Raw genomic sequence first — 21875 nt, forward strand, 5'->3', positions numbered from 1 at the left:
ACTGCAGCGACACGGCCACCACACTAGGCACGTGAGTCCTGCACTTCCCCCTCCTCCCCTTCTTCCCTCCTCCCCACCCCAACCCCGCAGTCAACGTACGCATGTCCCCTCCCCCGCCCTCTCCTCTCTCATCCCTGTGTACTTCCTACCTTCACACAGCCTCATCATCCCTGTGTACTTCCTACCTTCACACAGCTTCATCATCCCTGTGTACTTCCTACCTTCACACAGCCTCATCATCGCTGTGTACGTGTTTATGGCTAACCATCATCATCACCACCATCATCATCATCGGACCACACATACTTGGCCATGCGTGTAGACGCACACATGCGCATACAGTAGACACACACACAGGCACACTACACAAATACTGACAGTAAACACTGAAATTCATGTACAGACAGCATTCTCCATCATACACACTCCCAACAACACAGTCCAGAAACACACTCTCAAAACGCAGGAGGAAAGACACTACTTACCATCCTCAGAGTGGAGTCTGCACTGAGCGAGCTCTTCAACATGTGCACACGAGCACACACACACACACACACACACACACACACAGGCAATCTGAGAGTGTGTGTGAGCGACAGAGCAAGCAGAGAGAGACAGAGAGAGAGATACAGAGAGAGTACAGTTAGGGAGGAAGAGCAACAGAGAAGCAGCGTGCACAAGAAGGAGAACAGGAGGGAAAGCAACAGAGAGACAGAAAGAGGGAGAGGAGGAGTGACAGAATAAGAAGGAGGGGGTGGTGTGGGTGTGCAGTGCCCATGTGAGTGTCTGCCTGTCTGTCAGCACATGGTAGAGGGGCTGACACTCTCCATCCCTTGTCCCTCTACTCTCTTCTTTCTCTCTCCCTTTCTCTCTCTCTCTCTTTCTACCTCTCTCTCTCTCTCCCTCTCCCTCCCTCTCTCTCCCTCTCTCTCTTTCGCTCTCTCCCTCTTTCTCTCTCTGTACTGATTGGAGCAGTAGCAGAGTAGCAGAGGGAGTACAATTACTGTGACTGAGTGATATGACGAATGCTAGTGGGCTTACACACACATTCTGAAGACAGTGTAAGGACAGAAATGGACAGACCGACACAGAGAAAGAGAGGCAGACAGACAGCCAATGCAGCAGAGGCCTTCTTACCGAGGCAAGGCACTGCTATGACGCTCAGGATATACCTCAAAATGTAGCTTGTTTCTCTTTCTCTTCCTCCCTTTCATTGTCCTCTACCCTACTCCCCCCCTTCTCTCCATCACCCCTCTCTTCCCCTCTCTCTGTCCCCTTCTCTCCCTCTCACTCTCTCCTCTCTATTTTTCCCTCAACTCTCTCTCTCAGTGCATCTCATAAATCCTCCACACTTCCAGTGGTCCGAGGAGGAGGAGTCACTTTTACGAGCCTCCCTGTGCTGGAGGAGGGTTATCATACACTCACAATCAGTGTGCTGTGGAGACACACACACACACACACACACACACACACACACACACACACACACACACACACACACACACACACACACACACACACACACACACACACACACACACACACACACACACACACACACACACACACACACACACACACACACACACACACACACACACACACACACACACACAGGTGTATGAGTTTGAGAGCCCATGTCTATGCCTTCCACAGGAGAATAAAGCCTTTATGGTACAGGCTGTAAAACAAGAGCAGGCTCTACACAGCCCAAGAGCAGAGACCCACGTCTGCCTGCTGCCTACTGCCTGCTGCCTACTGCCTGTTTGCCTTCACTTACTGCAGGGCACAGACTTGGAGGAAAAAATGCAGAAACAGAAACACAGGCAGTAGGCAGCAGGCAGTAGGCAGCAGGCAGACGTGGGTCTCTGCTCTTGGGCTGTGTAGAGCCTGCTCTTGTTTTACAGCCTGTACCATAAAGGCAGCCATTGCCATCGGGCCGCAGACACTACACACACGGCATAGACAGATCTCGACAGTACTACACACACCCCCACAGAAAACTCTCAGTTAAGGTTTCTTTCTCACACAGCCTTCCTCCATGCCTTATAATTATCTATAGACCTTATAGGCCTATAGGCCTTAGTTGGCATGCACACAAGCACACACACAAACACACACTCCCCCACCCAGACCCCCCCCCCCCCAGGTGACATTCTCGGAAATGAGTGTGTGTGCCAGAGGGGGTAGTGAGAGACAGAGTAGGTACAGATCCTCCGAGTGCAGTCCAAAACACACACACACAAATCCCCTGTCGACAGTGGGAAGGAGGGAAGGGAGGGAGGGCCGCTTGGCAGCCTGGTCCAACAGCGCCCTGAGCCAGAGGACATTACCGCTGTCGGCCCCCGACCACACACACTCTGTTTTATACACTTACTAAAACCACCGCCACGCCATTGGGAAGCAGCCATTGCCATCGGGCCGCAGACACTACACACACGGCATAGACAGACCTCGACAGTACTGAACAGACATCCACTGTAGAAGGCTACTGTACCAATGACCACAGTCACTCTTTGTTCTAAATGGCACCGTATTCCCTATATAGTGCACTACTTTTGACCAGGGCCCATAAGATCCTGTGTGCACTATATAGGGATTAGGCTGCTATTTAGGACAAAGCTAGGGTTGCAAAGGGAGGTGTTATATATATATATATATATATATATATATATATATATATATACACACACACACACTTCTGGTAACTGTCAAGTTTTTTTAAAATTATTTTTTAATTACATGACATCTAGTGTAATGTTTGGCTACCTCAGATTATCACAGGTGTCTGTAATTATCTCTGTCCCTGTGTGGCCTTATCACATCAACTAAGATTATTTTATAGAAAATCCTGGATGCTGATTGGTTTACTCACCACAATAATGCCTGTTAACGGTTCCATTTGAATGGTCAACGTGCATCCACTATCCCACTGCCCAGCCAGGCAATACATACACTTAATCTCCCATGTTAAAAATGCCACTAGCCTAGCATTTAGTTTGCAACAGTTGGTCTAAATCTTGCCCTCTTCCTCTCCGACTTGTGCAACAATGTACCAGTTTTTTTTGGTGTGATCTCCACCATGCCACGCAGCCTATACGTGACTAGACTGTAAAGTTTCTCAAATGAAACAATGACAAGCAATAAGAAACAATAAGGGCCCTCAAACCCGGGAATTATCGTGAATAACGCCCTCCTACGGGCTGTTTTACTGGCCCTTCACTCCGTGTCGGCCCTAAGAACAGCCCTTAGTTGTGACTTTGTGGTATAGGGCCAATGTACCACGGCTAAGAGCTGTAGCCAGGCACTCCACGTTGCGTCATGCTAAGAACAGCCATTAGCCGTGGTACATCCCCGTGTACCTTATTGCTTAAATATACTGTAATAACATATATGTCATTTAGCAGACGCTTTTATCCAAAGTGACTTACAGTCATGTGTGCGACACACATTTTACATCCGGATGGTCCGCCACTATCCTGGCGTCGCAAACCCCATATTCAAACGACTGAGCTACAGAGGATCACCGGCATAGGCAGACATCTATTGTACTGAACAGACATACCCACCGTGCTACTGTAGCGATGACCCCATCAAGCACTGTACTACACCCACAGCAGAGACAGAGATCTACCCTACAGACAGTGGATCTCTGTTCAAGGCTATGTAGCAGTGACCACAGTACAGTGTGCTAAAGACTAGGAAGGACTCATTGATCCAGCCCACTATGGCTGGCTGCATCCTGCATCCATTAGTGAATTGGATTACAGATAGGACTAACAACAACATGGGTGGCTTTCACGTTGTTCTGTATGACCAATGTGGTGACATTAATGATACAGTATCGTTACTCATGTGATGTGTATGGACGTGTGTGTGTGAATGTGTATTTACACACAGTGTTATTGTGTGAGTGTCAACAGTGTGTGTGGGTTGTGTGTGTATACAGAGTGAATACGTGTGTGTGTATTTACACATAGCGTTATTGTGTGTTCGTTAACAGTGTGTGTGGTATGTGTGTGTGTACACAGAGTGAATACGTGTGTGTGTGTGTGTGCACGCGTGCGTGCGTGGGTGTGTGCGTGTGTGTGTGTGTGTGTATACAGAGTGAATGTCTGTGTGTGTGTTTTTACACACAGTGTAATTGTGTGAGTTTTAACAGTGTGTGTGTGTGTATGTGTGCGCGCGTGCGCGTGTGTGTGTATGTGTGCGCGCGTGCGTGCGTGCGTGCGTGCGTGTGTGTGTGTGTGCGTGTGTGCGTGTGCCTGAGCTACACCCTTGCTTTGGCCATAACTCCTCTAAGGAGGCCAGAGATAGAGGTCGAGGGGGTGGTCTGTATATAACAGTCTTCTCATAGTGACTCATATTCTCATAGTGACTCATATTGGAGAAGGAAAGAGGAAGTGGCTTGAATAAGCCTTGGCCTTGGCTCCATCCATAAAACGCATTCATCAAAAGGCTATTGGAAGACCATTAACTCAGGCAGCCTCATGTACAGCCAAAACCAGTTTAAGCAACACAAAAGCCATCTTCACACTGCTGATCCAACATGTAAGCTGTTATTATTATGCTGCTAGGATTTCACATTTTTGTTGATTTTAGGTTATATGGTGGTGCTTTTGAAGACAGATAGAGGAGACATGGATATAAATGTGGTAAGGAGGTCAATGGAACATATGTCATGGGGGATAGGAGAAGGATACTGAATCTACAGATCTGATCTAAATATGTAGATAGTCATCAAATCCGTCAGGATTGATGTGTTGTAACAGGCCCAATGTACAGTCGTGGCCAAACGTTTTGAGAATGACACACATATTAATTTTCACAAAGTCTGCTGCCTCAATTTATATGATGGCAATTTGCATATACTCCAGTATGTTATGAAGAGTGATCAGATGAATTGCAATTAATTGCAAAGTCCCTCTTTGCCATGCAAATGAACTGAATCCCCCCCAAAAACATTTCCACTGATTTCAGCCCTGCCACAAAAGGACCAGCTGACATCATGTCAGTGATTCTCTCGTTAACACAGGTGTGAGTGAGTGTTGACAAGGACAAGGCTGGAGATCACTCTGTCATGCTGATTGAGTTCGAATAACAGACTGGAACTTCAAAAGGAGGGTGGTGCTTGGAATCATTGTTCTTCCTCTGTCAACCATGGTTACCTGCAAGGAAACACGTGCCATCATCATTGCTTTGCACAAAAAGGGCTTCACAGGCAAGGATATTGCTGCCAGTAAGATTGCACCTAAATCAACCATTTATCGGATCATCAAGAACTTCAAGGAGAGCGGTTCAATTGTTGTGAAGAAGGCTTCAGGGCGCCCAAGAAAGTCCAGCAAGCGCCAGGACCGTCTCCTAAAGTTGATTCAGCTGCAGGATCGGGGCACCACCAGTACAGAGCTTGCTCAGGAATGGCAGCAGGCAGGGGTGAGTGCATCTGCATGCATAGTGAGGCAAAGACTTTTGGAGGTTGGCCTGGTGTCAAGAAGGGCAGCAAAGAAGCCACTTCTCTCCAGGAAAAACATCAGGGACAGACTGATATTCTGCAAAAGGTACAGGGATTGGACTGCTGAGGACTGGGGTAAAGTCATTTTCTCTGATGAATCCCCTTTCCGATTGTTTGGGACATCCGGAAAAAAGCTTGTCCGGAGAAGACAAGGTGAGTGCTACCATCAGTCCTGTGTCATGCCAACAGTAAAGCATTCTGAGACCATTCATGTGTGGGGTTGCTTCTTAGCCAAGGGAGTGGGCTCACTCACAATTTTGCCTAAGAACACAGACATGAATAAAGAATGGTACGAACACATCCTCCAAGAGCAACTTCTCCCAACCATCCAGGAACAGTTTGGTGACGAACAAGGTCTTTTCCAGCATGATGGAGCACCTTGCCATAAGGCAAAAGTGATAACTAAGTGGCTCGGGGAACAAAACATCGATATTTTGGGTCCATGGCCAGGAAACTCCCCAGACCTTAATCCCATTGAGAACTTGTGGTCAATCCTCAAGAGGCGGGTGGACAAACAAAAACCCACAAATTCTGACAAACTCCAAGCATTGATTATGCAAGAATGGGCTGCCATCAGTCAGGATGTGGCTCAGAAGTTAATTGACAGCATGCCAGCGCGGATTGCGGAGGTCTTGAAAAATGTAGGCTAATTTTGCTGGGGGGGCAATGAGGAGATTCAGGAACGTTCCGCCATGTCTTTCCATGACATTTCCATTGTTTTGGGTCAAGTTCCATTGACCTCTTTACCACATCTATTGTTGACGTAAATATCATAACATTGAAAATATCCCAGCAAAGGAACCAATCAGAAGGGAGATGGGTGTGGCTAAAATTCAGACCCATATAGGTTATGGTAATGATAAGGGTCAGGGTTAGGGGGTTAATGTTAGGATTACTGTCAGGGGAGGGAACGAATAGGATACATTCAGTCCTGGTTGTAGGAACACAGTGCTTCAGTGTGCAGAGAGTAGCTGACTGTATGTATGTGCGGTTAGTGTGTGTGTGTGTGTGTGTGTGTGTGTGTGTGTGTGTGTGTGTGTGTGTGTGTGTGTGTGTGTGTGTGTGTGTGTGTGTGTGTGTGTGTGTGTGTGTGTGATTCAGCCTTTCGACTTACCTTGAGGAAAGCCCTGACAGGAGAGGGGGAGAACCCCTCATAGAGAGAAAGAGAGAGATTAAGAGAGAGGAAGAGAGAAAGAGAGAGATTGAGAGAGAGGAAGAGAGAGATTGAGAGATTGGAAGAGAGAGAAAGAGAGAGGAAGAGAGAGAAAGCGCAGAGGGAGAGAGAGAGAAGTGTATCAGAACCCCTATAACCCTCCACCGCCCACTGAGTCAAATCCTACTGCCCCCCCCCACACACACACACTCCCATATGCTTCATTAATCCAAACACAACCATTACGTAACTGCACTACTTGCTCACAAGAGTGGAAGAGTACAACTACACTACCAAACCATCACAGTAGGAGTGTGTGTGTGTGTGTGTGTGTGGTGTGTGTGTGTGTGTGTGTGTGTGTGTGTGTGTGTGTGTGTGTGTGTGTGTGTGTGAGAGAGAATTAATGTAGTGTGTGCATGTCTGAGTGCAGGTTGGACTGTGTGATTGGCCTGAGTAGTGTGTATGGTATCCTTGTGTCTGTGTGTCTTTATTTTCATGTTGTGTTATTTGTGAGTCTGTGTGTGTGTGTGTGTGTGCCCCCAGCTCCAGTGCTGTGTAGACAGACAGGTTTGGACATTAGAGCGGTGCATCTGGGTGCATCTCTCTCTGGTCTGCGTGAGTGTGTGGTCTGGAGGCAGAGCAGCAGAGGCTGTTTCCGCTTCACATGAAGACCTGTGAGAACGTGTGGTGAGAGGCGCCTAACGCACGTGCGCACACGCACACGCACACACACACACACACACACACACACACACACACACACACACACACACACACACACACACACACACACACACACACACACACGGCCTGGGGTGGCACATCCTATCTAGCGGTCAGTGGTGCTCGTGCACTTAAAAGCCGCTCAGCCGAGAAAATAGAAATCTGCTTTATTTTGGCCAACTACGCTCCCCCCATTGCTTCCTGTCTGGAAAGCCCTTTACTGAACATTGGATAATCATACTCAAAGTGAGTTAGGAAAGCGGCGTACACGCCTGATTTACTGTATGTGTCTATGTACTTTTTTGGAAGAGATTTGGCCAGACTGTCGCGCTGACTCATGTGGTTATAGAATGTGGAGGATACGGTAGCTCCTGACAGAGAAGCAGCAACTCAAACTGGGTCATTAACAAAAACGGCTTTAGTTTAGTGAGGTAGAGTAACTTTACCTCATACTGCAGTGGAACTACAGGCACATTGGGACAGTAGCACAAAGCCTACTCACCGCTTACATACAGCTCCGCTATAGAGACCATACCGCCTGCACTACCAGTTAAACAATACCACTACTGGGAATTTAGTGACGGCAGCTCAAAATCTACTGTACATCCCGTTTCCCAGGACTATACAGCCTTAGATACGCAGAGAATAAACATACAAATCATTTGGCAAACTATTGGCACCCAATGCTCCACAACAACCCCAAGTTAGGTAAGCCAAGTCAGTCGTCTTGGAACTGTTTCTATTTTCGTAGTCTAACAGAGATAATTCTACATCTTAGAACAAATATGCGTCTGCTTATGACACCCCCCCAACAACAATAAAAAACTGTTTGACACAGGCAGTGTATATTCACACACAGCCATTGTGTTATTTCTCTGAACACTGTATCTATATCCTCTGTTCTCCACAGTGTACCATTCCTAGACACCCATACTTTAAATACCACCTACATGTGACGGTGGTCAGCCTGACCGACCCTGTGAACCTGCGCTGGAATCTATATACCTCCTACTGTATACAGTATATACTGGTCTCTGGATTCAACTACCCTCATCATGTGACTGTCCCCTTCAGCCATTCCCATAGCAACCCCTAGTCTATTCCCATGACACTTGCCCAGTGTCCAGGAGGAGAACCATGGAGACAAGATGTGAGAGGGAGATGATGTGTGTGTGTGAGAGAGAGAGAGAGAGAGAGAGAGAGAGAGAGAGAGAGAGAGAGAGAGATAAAGCAAGAGAGAGATGAAGCGAGAAAGATAGAGCGAGAGAGATAGAGCGAGCGAGAGGTAGAGTGAGCGAGAGAGATAGAGCCAGAGCAAGAGAGAGATAGAGCCAGAGAGCCAGATAGAGCGCGAGAGATAGAACGATAGAGAAAGAGATAGTGAGATAGTGATAGAGTGATAAAGAGATAGAGCGAGAGAGAGAGATAGAGCGAGAGAGATAGAGAGATAGAGCAATAGAGCAATAGAGAAATAGAGCAATAGAGAAAGAGATAGAGAGAGATGGAGAGATAGAGAGATAGAGTGATAGAGAAAGATAGAGCGAGAGAGAAATAGAGCGATAGAGAGAGAGATAGAGCTGTCATGACGTTGGCCTGTGGGTAAGGTTTATGACCCCCCCCATAAATACCTTTCTCCCTTCCCTCTCTCTCTGACTCTACTGAAGGACTCTTGAATAGCCTTTGTTAAACATAGAGAGTCTGGGAACATCAAACAAGTGGGGGGAAAGGAACCATATTTCGGTAATAGAACCAGTTGAAAATATGCGTTGGTACTTAATGAATATGATGTCAGTTCGGTTGTCATCTGAGACATTATGACTGATGACAGGACGACATAAACTGTATCTGGGAAAGTCTACACATTCTAGTTATCAGATTCACATGGAATTGTTGTTCAATTTAAATGTTTGAATATGAAACTATTTGTGAAAAGATTAAATGTCATTTTAGCTTCCAAATGAGAGAATTGGGTTTTCATAAGGTTAGACCTCTGCTCAATCAGTGGCCCGCCCCTGTGAAGAGACATGGGTTATAAACTATGAAACACACCCTTCTCTCCCTCCACTCTCCCTCCACCTTGACGAAATTGTAACCTTCTGTTCCGAGGACGCGAGGCCTGCAGCCTCTGAGTTAAAAGGGCGAATAACTTTCTGTTCCGGGTACATTAGGGCGGCGGTCCGATGTCAGAAGGATTCAGATAATAACTATAGAACTAAGCCAACCTCAGCATGAGCTTTGGTTGCGAATGGTATGAACTTTGAACTCTTATTCACTACAGAAGTGATACCTCCTAGCCGTTGAGTTAGCAGTGGCCGCTGTAAACGTGGGCTAGGAAAGGACGGACTGTGTATCCAGTCTAACACACAACGACTACAACATACTACGTTGATACTACAACGTATTCAATTTACCACCAGAGACATTCTTCCGAGGACAGGAAGAGCTCTGTTGGCCAACACGGCCAGCATCTACGACCAACCTACCGAAGCACAGCTCAGAGTAAATATTTATTGCATTTTCCTTTTCCAAATGGGCGGTAATTTAGAATGCATAAGATACTGTATTTATGATAGCTTCTCCCTTTGTTCCTCAGTCTTCCCGCTCTGTCATAAGCGACGTAAGGGACAGACCAAGGCACAGCGGGTATAGTGCTCATCTTCCTTCTTTATTAAGAGAGAACACTCAAACAAAATAAACAAACGACGAAACAGCTCTGTAAGGTACACAGGCTATACAGAAAACAACCACCCACAAACCCAAAGGGAAAAAGGGCTGCCTAAGTATGGCTTCCAATCAGAGACAACGAAAGACACCTGCCTCTGATTGGAAACCATACTCGGCCACACATAGAAAACGAACCTAGAAAATGAAAACTAGAACAAATCCCCTCTAAATAAATCAACCCCAAAATACACAAAAGCAACACCCCCTGCCACACCCTGACCATACTACAATGACAAATGACCCCTTTACTGGTCAGGACGTGACAGTACCCCCCCCCCCCCAAAGGTGCAGACCCCGACTGCACCTCAAAACAAAAAACCCCACAAAAACAACCCCAAACCTAAAGGGAGGGAAGGGAGGATGGCCACCGTCAACGACGGTTCCTGTGCTACACCCTCCCTTCGCCAATCCTCCCACTACGGAGGTGGCTCTGGCTCTGGGCATAGCTCCCGTTCTGAAGACTCTGGGCTGCAGACCACCGCTGAAGGCCCTTGGCTGCAGACCACCGCTGAAGGCCCTTGGCTGCAGATCACCGCTGAAGGCTCTTGGCTGCAGACCACCGCTGAAGGCTCTTGGCTGCAGACCGTTGCTGGAGGCCCCGGGCTGCGCGGCATCGCTGGAGGCCCCGGGCTGAGAGGCGTCGCTGGAGGCCCCGGGCTGAGAGGCGTCGCTGGAGGCCCCGGGCTGAGAGGCATCACTGGAGGCCCCGGGCTGAGGAGCGTCGCTGGAGGCCCCGGGCTGAGGAGCGTCGCTGGAGGCTCCGGGCTGAGGAGCGTCGCTGGAGGCTCCGGGCTGAGGAGCGTCGCTGGAGGCTCCTGACTGGGGAGCGTCGCTGGAGGCCCCGGGCTGAGAGGCGTCGCTGGAGGCCCCGGGCTGAGAGGCTTCGCTGGAGGCTCCGGGCTGAGGAGCGTCGCTGGAGGCTCCTGACTGGGGAGCGTCGCTGGAGAATCTGGGCTGAGGAGCGTCGCTGGAGGCTCCGGGCTGAGGAGCGTCGCTGGAGGCTCCGGGCTGAGGAGCGTCGCTGGAGACTCCGGGCTGAGGAGCGTCGCTGGAGGCTCCGGGCTGAGGAGCGTCGCTGGAGGCTCCGGGCTGAGGAGCGTCGCTGGAGGCTCCTGACTGGGGAGCGTCGCTGGAGAATCTGGGCTGAGGAGCGTCGCTGGAGGCTCCGGGCTGAGGAGCGTCGCTGGAGGCTCCGGGCTGAGGAGCGTCGCTGGAGACTCCGGGCTGAGGAGCGTCGCTGGAGGCTCCGGGCTGAGTAGCGTCGCTGGAGGCTCCGGGCTGAGTAGCGTCGCTGGAGGCTCCGGGCTGAGGAGCGTCCCTGGAGGCTCCTAACTGGGGAGCGTCGCTGGAGGCTCCGGGCTGTGGAGCGTCGCTGGAGGCCCCCGGGCTGAGGAGCGTCGCTGGAGGCCTCCTGCGTGGAGCTGGGACCGGTCTCCCCGGACTGGGGAGGAGACTGGGTGCGCAGAGCAGGCACGGGGCACACTGGGCCGTGGAGGTGCACCGGCGGTCTGGAGCTTAGGGCTGGCACACCCTCAGGGCTGGCACACCCCGGCACGGGCGGAGCGCTGGCACAGGGCGAACTGGGCTGTGCTGGAGAATGAGGGCTGCCGTGCGTAGAGCAGGCGCAGGGTAAGCTGGACCGAGGAGACGCACTGGCAGCCAGATGCGCTGCGCCGGCGCACTTCTCCCTGGCTGCCGGCCAACTCTCGCCCGTCAACGCTGCGGAGCCCGTACTGACTGCACCGGACTGTGCGTGCGTATGGGAGATACCGTGCGCGTTTCCGCATAGCTCGGTGCTCTCCTCGTCACCTGCTCCCCACGGTAAGCACGGGGAGTTGGCTCAGGACTCCATCCTGACTCTGCCCAACTCCCCGTGTGCCCCCTCCCCCAAACATTTTGGGGGCTGCCTCTCACACTTGCCTCTTGGCTTATACAGCGCCTCATAGTAGCACCGCTCTGCCTTCGCTTCCTCCAGTTCCTCCTTCGGTCGACGATACAACCCCAGCCTGCCTCCAGGGTCCTTTCCCGTCTAAGATCTCCTCCCACGTCCACGACTCCAAATACTTCTCCTGCTCCTTAACCCGCTGCTTGGTCTTCTTTCGGTGGGTGGTTCTGTCATAAGCGTCGTAAGGGACAGCTCAAGGGGCAGCGGGTATTGTGCTCATCTTCCTTCTTTATTAAGGGAGAACACTCAAACTAAATAAACAAACGACCAAACAGTTCCGTAAGGCACACAGGCTATACAGAAAACAACCACCCACAAACCCAAAGGGAAAAAGGGCTGCCTAAGTATGGCTTCCAATCAGAGACAACGAAAGACACCTGCCTCTGATTGGAAACCATACTCGGCCACACATAGAAAACGAACCTAGAAAATGAAAACTAGAACAAATCCGCTCTAAATAAACCAACCCCAAAACACACAAAAACAACACCCACTGCCACGCCCTGACCATACTACAATAACAAATTTCCCCTTTACTGGTCAGGATGTGACATGCTCTTTCACTCAAACCCAACCCCCTCCCTTTGTGTAACCAGCCGTTATGTCGGCTCCGTCCACCAGGGACGTTTTCTGAATGACATAATTTGCATTCTGTGTATATGTAATTCTGTGTGATTAGTTAGGTATTTAGTAAATAAATAATTAAACCCAATTTTGTATTGCTGATTCAACTTGTTAGCCAGGGTTCGTGAAGATAACCAAGAATTTACAACTTTCAGATGAGACTCAAATAAGGTGACGATTAATATTGACTGCTATTGATGTAAAATATGACTAGGTCTTTAAGAGTTTATTCGGAAGATAACAGCGCTATAAACACTCTTTCGTGGTGCCCCAAATTTCTAGTTAATTACATTTACATGATTAGCTCAATCAGGTAATATTAATTACAGTGAAAGGATTTTATAGAATAGCATATCATATCACTTAATCCGGCATAGCCAAAGACACGACAGAGCAATAGAGAGAGAGAGACAGAGAGATAGAGAGAGAGAGAGAGAGAGAGAGAGAGAGAGAGAGACTGCATGGGGGAAATAAGATAGAAGTGTGTAGTCTTTGTTTCATTACGCGGATCGTTAATAGTGTCTGGTGCGCAATGGTGTGCTATCAGTGCACAGCCACTTATTTTGAAGACTCTATACAATTATTTTATTAAGTCATTACTAAATATGTAGTGTGGTATTTAACACATATAATAACATTTAATAAATACAATATTTAATCAGTTGTCTTCCTCAAATATGGTCCGGAGAATGAAGGAGACGACGATGCAGGGAATCTGATTTGATTGGTCCTCAACTCGCAGCTCAAACACTTCATTCAGGATAAGTGGAGTTAGCCCCGAGTTAGCCTTTCCCGGAGCAGGTTAGTTCTTAATGATTCGTTGCCATAGAAACGCACCTGGCTAAAAGGTGAGCCACTTTCTTGTCACCAGTTATCCCGAGTTGAACTCAGAGTTGACAGAAGTTATCTCCCTAACTGCTCTATCTCGCGTCGTAGTACACCAGTCTGCATGAGAAACTGGAGAGGGTTGACTTAAGGCTAGGAATGGAGGAGGAAGTGTGTGTGTGGTGGAGGTAGAGGGTTAATTCAATATAATGCAATTGACCCACGCAAACAAGGATACCCACACATAAACACACAACCACTACCATACTAGCCACAGCAGGGGCCCTTTCGCACGCAAGCATACACGCACTTTGGTTTGGCATAGCAGCGTGATCACATCAAATGAAATCACATTGTTTTGGTCACATACACATATAATTAGCAGATGTTATTGCGGGTGTAGTGAAATGCTTGTGAAAAAATTGCTTAAGAGCTAGAAGTCATGTCTGTCGGCGCCATCTTCATATGATGACAGATAGACGCTGAAGAGAACACTTCTGCAGAGAAATTACATCTGTGTGTCTGTCTATGGTATGACTGTGTGTGTGTGTGTGTGCGCACGTCTGTCCGTACATATGTGTGTGTGTAAGGCCTTACTTTGGGCGTGGGGCAGGAGGCGGTGGAGAGGCGCGAGGTGGCCTGGGCACGGGGTGACTCGGAGGGCGTGGTGCTCAGAGAGGCTGTGTCTCTGGGGAGGACCTGGACACCCCTGGAGATGATGCTGTCTGGGATCTACACACACACACACACACACACACACACACACACACACACACACACACACACACACACACACACACACACACACACACACACACACACACACACACACACACACACACAAAGAAAGAACAAGAGACACACACACACACTCAAATAATGGCCCATTATGACTGTAGAATGTGTATTACATAGCATGCTACACATTAGATCGATATTAGATAGCATGCTACACATTAGATAGATATTAGATAGCATGCTACACATTAGATAGCATGGTATCCATTAGAAACATATTAGATAGCATGCTACACATTAGATAGCATGCTACACATTAGATAGCATGCTACACATTAGATATTAGATAGCATGCTACACATTAGATATTAGATAGCATGCTACACATTAGATATTAGATAGCATGCTACACATTAGATAGCATGCTACACATTAGATATTAGATAGCATGCTACACATTAGATATTAGATAGGATGCTACACATCTGACCCTTTAACGTTGACTACCTTCACTATAGCACAGCATCTTGTGCCTCAGTGTTCATTATAGGCAGTGCATATTTGACCAGCTGAAAAGAAATGGCGGCGGACGGTGGTACGCTAACCCAATGTTAACTTTCATGCCTTTCCCTAACCTTAACTTCACATCAATTACAGCTAACCTTAACCTTAATCTAACCCTCCTTCCTAAAGCAAACCTTAATACATTTGGACCCCCATGCCTAAACTAAACCAGTGGAATAAACACTGTAAACCTTACCAGACAGCTTTTATAGCCAAGAGCCACTGAGACACTTCTAAGTGTGATGATATTACAGTAATGAATGAATAATGAATGAAACTGGGCAATATGGAGGGTATGATATGATTTTCAGGATGATATGAGGATAGATTATAGATCACAGAGATGAATCAGGATGTATCTATATATGTAATAGACAAGGCGGTGGTTCACCGTACACAGAGTAAGTCTAGTCCTGGACGAAAAAGCAAAGTCAATGGACAATCTTCATTGAATGTGCTTTTTAGTCCATGACTAGGATTTATCTGTGTCCAAGAAACTGCCCCATGGATTGCATGTAATCTTACCAATGAATGTCCATGATTGGACAATGAGAAAAATGCCAGGATGGAGCCGGGTCGGGACCGAAACCTGTTACCATGACATTAGGACCACAGAGCTATAAGTCCACTCTGATGTTGGACGGGACAGGAAAATGAAAATGGACAATTGTCACTTCAATGGACGATGAATGACACACACACACACACACACACACACACACACACACACACACACACACACACACACACACACACACACACACACACACACACAAATGTCCATCTGAAATGCGTTACCCTTTTCCCAGTGTGCACATGTACACCTCCCATCATGGATTCACGGTTGAAACTTCCTCTAGCCAATGCTTACACCAATCCAATGTTTTTAAATCTAGGAGAGGAGTCTTGCGAGTGCACAAAAAAAGTGGAGAATCGGAATGTAGACATTGGACATGAAGTTTTGATCAGAGTTGCCAGCTTCCCGTTCCCTTACCTCCCCATTGGTTACCTTGGCGGCGATGGAGGCGGCGGTGATGTGCGAGGACGAGGAGTCCTCAGTGGACGCCACACCGCTGTCCTTCTTCTCATCGTCCTCCTCCTCACACTGCACGCCCTTGTCTTCCGTCTGGCGCCGCGGCGAGCTATTGGGGGGCGGTGAGAGGGGCGGCGGGGGCGAGGGGAGGTCCTCCAGCTCATCCACTGCCTCCTTCACCTTGACCACGGCGTCCCGGAGTAGGTCAATGGCATGGGGCAGCGCAGGCAGGATGAACTGGAAACACTCCTATTGGAGGAGAGGTTAGAGGTCAGGAGGAGAGTTAGGGGTTAATATAACAGGTTGATGTCGTGGGACAGCACAGGCAGGATGAACTGGAAGGAGGGGAGAGGGTCAGAGATTAGAGGTCATGGAGAGAGGGGTTAATATAGCTGATCAACAGCATAATGGTAGGGTAGCAATATCAAGTCTGTCCTGCCTATGACTCGGTAGTGGGTTGAACTCCTGAAGGGATCACATGCACATATTAAAAAGGTATTCACTTACTTTGGATAAAAGCTTGTGCTAAGTGGTAATAGTACATATAGTAGGTTGGTAAACTGGGGACCAAGCTAGGCCTGTACAGACCAGACCAGACCCAGAACCAGACCCTGACAGATCAGACACAGATCAGACCCATACCAGAACCAGACCAGATCAGACAGAGATCAGACCAGATCCTGACCAGGGCTGGGTTTCCCAAAAGCATCGTAACACTAAAATCATCTTTCATCCATTTAGTTTCAATGGACTGAAGATGATCTTAGTGCTACAATGCTTTCGGGAAACCCAGCCCTGACCCTGACCCAGATCAGACCAGCCCCAGATACAGACCAGCCCTGACCCAGATCAGACCTGACCCAGATCAGACCAGCCCTGACCCTGACCCAGATCAGACCAGCCCTGACCCAGATCAGACCTGACCCAGATCAGACCAGCCCTGACCCTGACCTAGATCAGACCTGACCCAGATCAGACCATCCCTGACCATGACCCAGATCAGACCAGCCCCAAATACAGACCAGATCCTGACCAGACCCAGATCAGACCCAGATCAGACCAGCCCCAGATACAGACCAGCCCTGACCCTGACCCAGATCAGACCTGACCCTGACCCAGATCAGACCAGCCCCAGATACAGACCAGATCAGACACTGACCAGGCCCAGATCAGACTAGATCAGACTAGACCCATACCAGAGTCAGACTAGACCAAGACCAGACCCAGACCAAACCAAGATCAACCAGACCAGACCAGATCAGACCCAGATCCAGACCAGACCAGACCCAGACCAGACCTAGACCAGTCTAGACCAGACCCAGACCAGGCGTTCTAACGCAGCTACCACTCCTTTCTAACTAACTCCAGAGGAGTTCATTTTTAAAATTGTATTTAACTAGGCAAGTCAGCCAAGAACAAATTCTTATTTACAATGACTGCCTACCAACAGGCAAAAGGCCTCCTGCGGGGACAGGAAAAAAAAAAAATAATAATAAAAAATATAGGACAAAACACACGTCACGACAAGAGAGACAACACAACACCACATAAAGAGAGACCTAAGACAACAACATAGCATGGCAGCAGCACATGACAACATAGCACGGCAGCAACACATGACAACAACATGGCAGCAGCACAACATGGTAGCAGCACAACATGGTAGCAGCACAACATGATAGCAGCACAACATGGTAGAAGCACAAAACATGGTACAAACATTATTGGGGACAGATAACAGCACAAAGGGTAAGAAGGTAGGGACAACAATACATCACGCAAAGCTGCCACAACTGTCAGTAAGAGTGTCCATGATTGAGTCTTTGATTGAAGAGATGGAGATAAAACGGTCCAGTTTGAGTGTTTTTTGCAGCTCGTTCGCTAGCTGCAGCGAACTGAAAAGAGGAGCGACCCAGGGATATGTGTGCTTTGGGGACCTTTAACAGAATATGACTGGCATAACGGGTGTTGTATGTGGAGGATGAGGGCTGCAGTAGATATCTCAGATAGGGGGGAGTGAGGCCTAAGAGGGTTTTTATAAATAAGCATCAACCAGTGGGTCTTGCGACGGGTATACAGAGATGACCAGTTTACAGAGGAGTATAGAGTGCAGTGTAGAGTGCAGTGCACCCTTACTATCTATAAATTACGTGTCCGTAATCTAGCAGGGTAGGATGGTCATCTGAATCGGGGTTAGTTTGGCAGCTGGGGTGAAAGAGGAGCGATTACGATAGAAGAAAAAAAGTATAGATTTAACCTTATCCTGCAGCTTTGAAATGTGGTGAGAGAAGGACAGTGTACCGTCTAGCCATTCTCCCAAGTACTTGCATGAGGTGACTACCTCAAGCTCTAAAATCTCAGAGGTAGTAATCACACCTGTGGGGAGAGGGGCATTCTTCTTACCAAACCACATGACCTTTGTTTTGGAGGTGTTCAGAACAAGGTTAAGGGCAGAGAAAGCTTGTTGGACACTAAGAAAGCTTTGTTGTAGAGCGTTTTAACATAAAATCCGGGGAGGGGCCAGCTGAGTATAAGACTGTATCATCTGCATATAAATGGATGAGAGAGCTTCCTACTGCCTGAGCTATGTTGTTGATGTAAATTGAGAAGAACGTGGGACCTAGGATCGAGCCATGGGGTAGTCCCTTGGTGACAGACAATGGCTGAGACAGCAGATGTTCTGACTTTATACACTGCACTTTGAGAGAGGTAGTTAGCAAACCAGGCCAAAGACCCCTCAGAGATACCAATACTCCTTAGCCGGCCCACAAGAATGGAATGGTCGACCGTATCAAAAGCCTTGGCCAAGTCAATAAAAATAGCAGCACAATATTGCTCAGAATCAAGGGCAATAGTGACATCATTGAGGACCTTTAAGGTTGCAGTGACACATCCATAACCTGAGCAGAAACCAGACTGCATACCAGAGAGAATACTATAGACATCAAGAAAGCCAATAGGTTGATAAACAAGGCAAAATAGAAATAGGCCTTTAGAAATAAAAAACTCCCCCACCTTTGGAAGATCTGTCTTGCCGAAAAAGGTTACAACCAGAAAGGTTAACATCAGTGTTCAAAACACTCTTCCTTAACCATGTCTCAGTAATGACCAACACATCTGGATTGGAGCTGTGAACCGACACTTTCAATTGATCCATTTTAGGTAATAAGCTTCTAGTGTTAACGTGCAGAAAACCCAGGCTTTTACGAGAGCAGAAATGAGTGAAGCAGATATCAGAGCACAAGTCAGAATTGGGGCTAGCAACTGTAGGTGGGCCAGGGTGTACATGCACATTTCCAGATATCATCAACAGTAATACAATCAGGGCATGGCAGAGTACAGGGAGAGCTCTGCAGTGTTGATTTATGACATTTGAATGTGCATTAGATGGCAACAAGATCACATTGAAGAGCAATTTCATCAGGTAACATGAATATAAAGTCAGCGAGAGGTGGTTAGAGTAGGATGGGAGGCCAAAAGTCTATGTAACCAATAGAGAGCCAGAGTCCAGAGTGTTGTAACAAACATAGTCTGTCCCACGGTTGGGTAAACAAGAAAGTCTTGTAATCTGTGCAATTATTTAACTTCCTGTGCATTTTTAGCATTGCAATAATAGAGTACATAATTAATCAAGTCCTTATAAATGCCAGGTTACAAACAGCTGCCCTCTTTTCTGATGACACTCTACGTACTATTCATTAATGCACATAACATATTTCTACCAGGATTAAAGTGACAATCGTAACCTTTATTTAAAGTGATTTTGTATAATTTCAGCCAGTAGATTTGAAAGTAGCGCTCACGAGCCAACACTGGTCCCCGAACATTGTGCACAGTTGTGTACAGCGTCATCCATTTAGTTTATGTTACATCCTGTAATTTTTTTCTGCAATTTGTATGATAGTAATAATAATAACTAATTAAACTTCTATAGTGCTTTTCATAACAGAAATCAAACAAGCAATATACCATGGCAGGTCATTGAGGTCAAACAATAGATATGTTAAGAATTTCAATTCGTACAATATGTTACGAATTCTTAAGTGCTTAAGTTCCCGTTCAATCTCTTTAACTGTATCAGTAATCTCCTGTGTGGTTGTTCTGTAGGGCAGAAAGAAATGGGGTGCGGGGTCATGCACACACATAATATGCATGATGTGGAAGCATACTCTATGGGCATGAAAAACACACACACACACACACACACACACACACACACACACACACACACACACACACACACACACACACACACACACACACACACACACACACACACACACACACACACACACACACACACACACACACAGGGGCCCTTCAGACAGACAGACATGCAGACAGACAGATATGAAAGAGACTGAATGGATGAGTCCCCGTATGATGAAAAGCCAAAGCCCAGCAGCGCTCTCAGTTTTAGCCAAGGTACAACTCTCTCTGCTCCTCTGCTCTCTACACGCGTTCCACTGTTTACGCTCCCTGCTGAGTTTGAAGCCAACTTCTGAACTGTTGGCGTGTGTGTGGTGTGTGTGTGTGTGTGTGTGTGTGTGTGTGTGTGTGTGTGTGTGTGTGTGTGTGTGTGTGTGTGTGTGTGTGTGTGTGTGTGTGTGTGTGTGTGTGTGTGTGTGTGTGTGTGTGTGTGTGTGAGAGAGAGGGAGAAAGAGAGAGAGAGGGATAAAAATACAGAGATTTCAGCACGGAGCTAAGCGTGGGCTAGCTGGCCCTGCTCCAGAATAAGGTTAGAACCGACTTTTCTGAAACCAGTGTGAAACAGGGTCAAGAACAATGCCTAGAATGGTCACTGTCCAATCACAAAAGCTGCATTGCCAATTAAATGACATAAGCTCGTGATGCCTGTAATGCGTTCTGCACATTATTTTGATAAGTAAGTTCATACTATTTGATCCTTCCATCTGATAACAAAAAACAAAATACTTTAATCCGTACAAAAACATTGGTTGCTATGCCTAACATTTTTTTTTGCTATTGGCTAAGGGCAGCAAACAATTTACGTCTGTTTTCATCGATTTTCTAATGACATTTAATTGGATACATCCATGATAATAATATTGTTAGACAGGCAGACAGCAAGGTTTATACAAACCATCACTGTTAGAAATGAAAAGCTAGGCCAGAAGCTTTTGAAATAACATGTTAAAAAAATGCTATTGTTGATAACATTGGTCACGTGTCAGAGATAGACTGTTGGTGGCATGTTGTGTTTCCCATTAGCACAGGGATTTCAAATACAAGCAAAAATCCTTAGCCCAGGGCTAAAGCTTAGCCTGGGCTATGTTAGCCCAGGGACAGTCTAGCCCGGGGCTAAAATAGTCTGAAGTATACAGTGTGAAAAGGCCTTTTAAAGGTGTCAGAAATAATCAGGAGTAGAATCCCTGGAAAAAGACAGACAGCCAATGGGTCACATTAATGAAGAAGGAATGGCAGGAGGGGATTATGGGAGAGAGAGAAAGTGAGAGAGGGGGAGAGAGAGAGGGGGAGAGAGAGAGAGAGAAAGAGAGAGAGGGGGAGAGAGAGAGGGGGGAAGAGGGAGAGAGAGGGGGGTGGGTGAGAGAGAGAGAAAGAGAGAGGGGGAGAGAGAGAGGGGGGAGGGAGAGAGAGAGAAAGAGAGAGAGGGGGAGAGAGAGAGAGGGGGGAAGAGGGAGAGAGAGAGAAAGTGAGAGGAGGGAGAGAAAGAGAGGGGGAGAGGGAGAGAGAGAAAGTGAGAGAGGGGGAGAGAAAATTAGAGCGAGAGAAAAAGAGAGAGAGGGGGAGAGGGAGAGAGAGAACGGAAAGAGAAATAAAAAGAAAGATCAGTGAAAGAGAAACCAAAATAAGACTAGCAGACAGGAGAAACTTTGAGAAAGAGAGACAGGATGACTACTAGATCAGCCGCCTACGTTCCCTCCTTACCCAGTCTTTATGATGTGGGATCTGAGATAATACAAGTGGGTGATGGGTCGTTCATGCAGTTAACGTTGACTGAGGGCCTGATGGGGGAGACACTAATATGGCACCAGATTGGAAGAGGTGGCGT

General features: G+C 47.5%; 1 protein-coding gene across 7 annotated transcripts in view; it reads right to left on the reverse strand.

Annotated features, from left to right (window-relative positions):
• Window positions 1–21875, reverse strand: part of LOC106571666 (gephyrin) — a 100266-nt gene that overhangs the window by 35305 nt on the left and 43086 nt on the right. For 5 of the 7 annotated variants that reach the window (XM_014144983.3, XM_045695803.2, XM_045695800.2 and 2 more), the window contains exons 7-8: window positions 15803–16090; window positions 14104–14238 (exon numbers count right to left, since the gene is read on the reverse strand). In XM_014144983.3, the coding sequence (XP_014000458.1) occupies window positions 14104–14238; window positions 15803–16090 (423 nt within the window). The remainder of the gene's footprint in view (window positions 1–14103; window positions 14239–15802; window positions 16091–21875) is intronic. The other 2 variants (XM_045695801.2, XM_014144988.3) reach the window with 1 other exon arrangement.

This window comes from Salmo salar, chromosome 15 (assembly GCF_965601325.2).
Source record: "Salmo salar chromosome 15, fSalSal1, whole genome shotgun sequence".
NCBI lineage: Eukaryota > Metazoa > Chordata > Actinopteri > Salmoniformes > Salmonidae > Salmo > Salmo salar.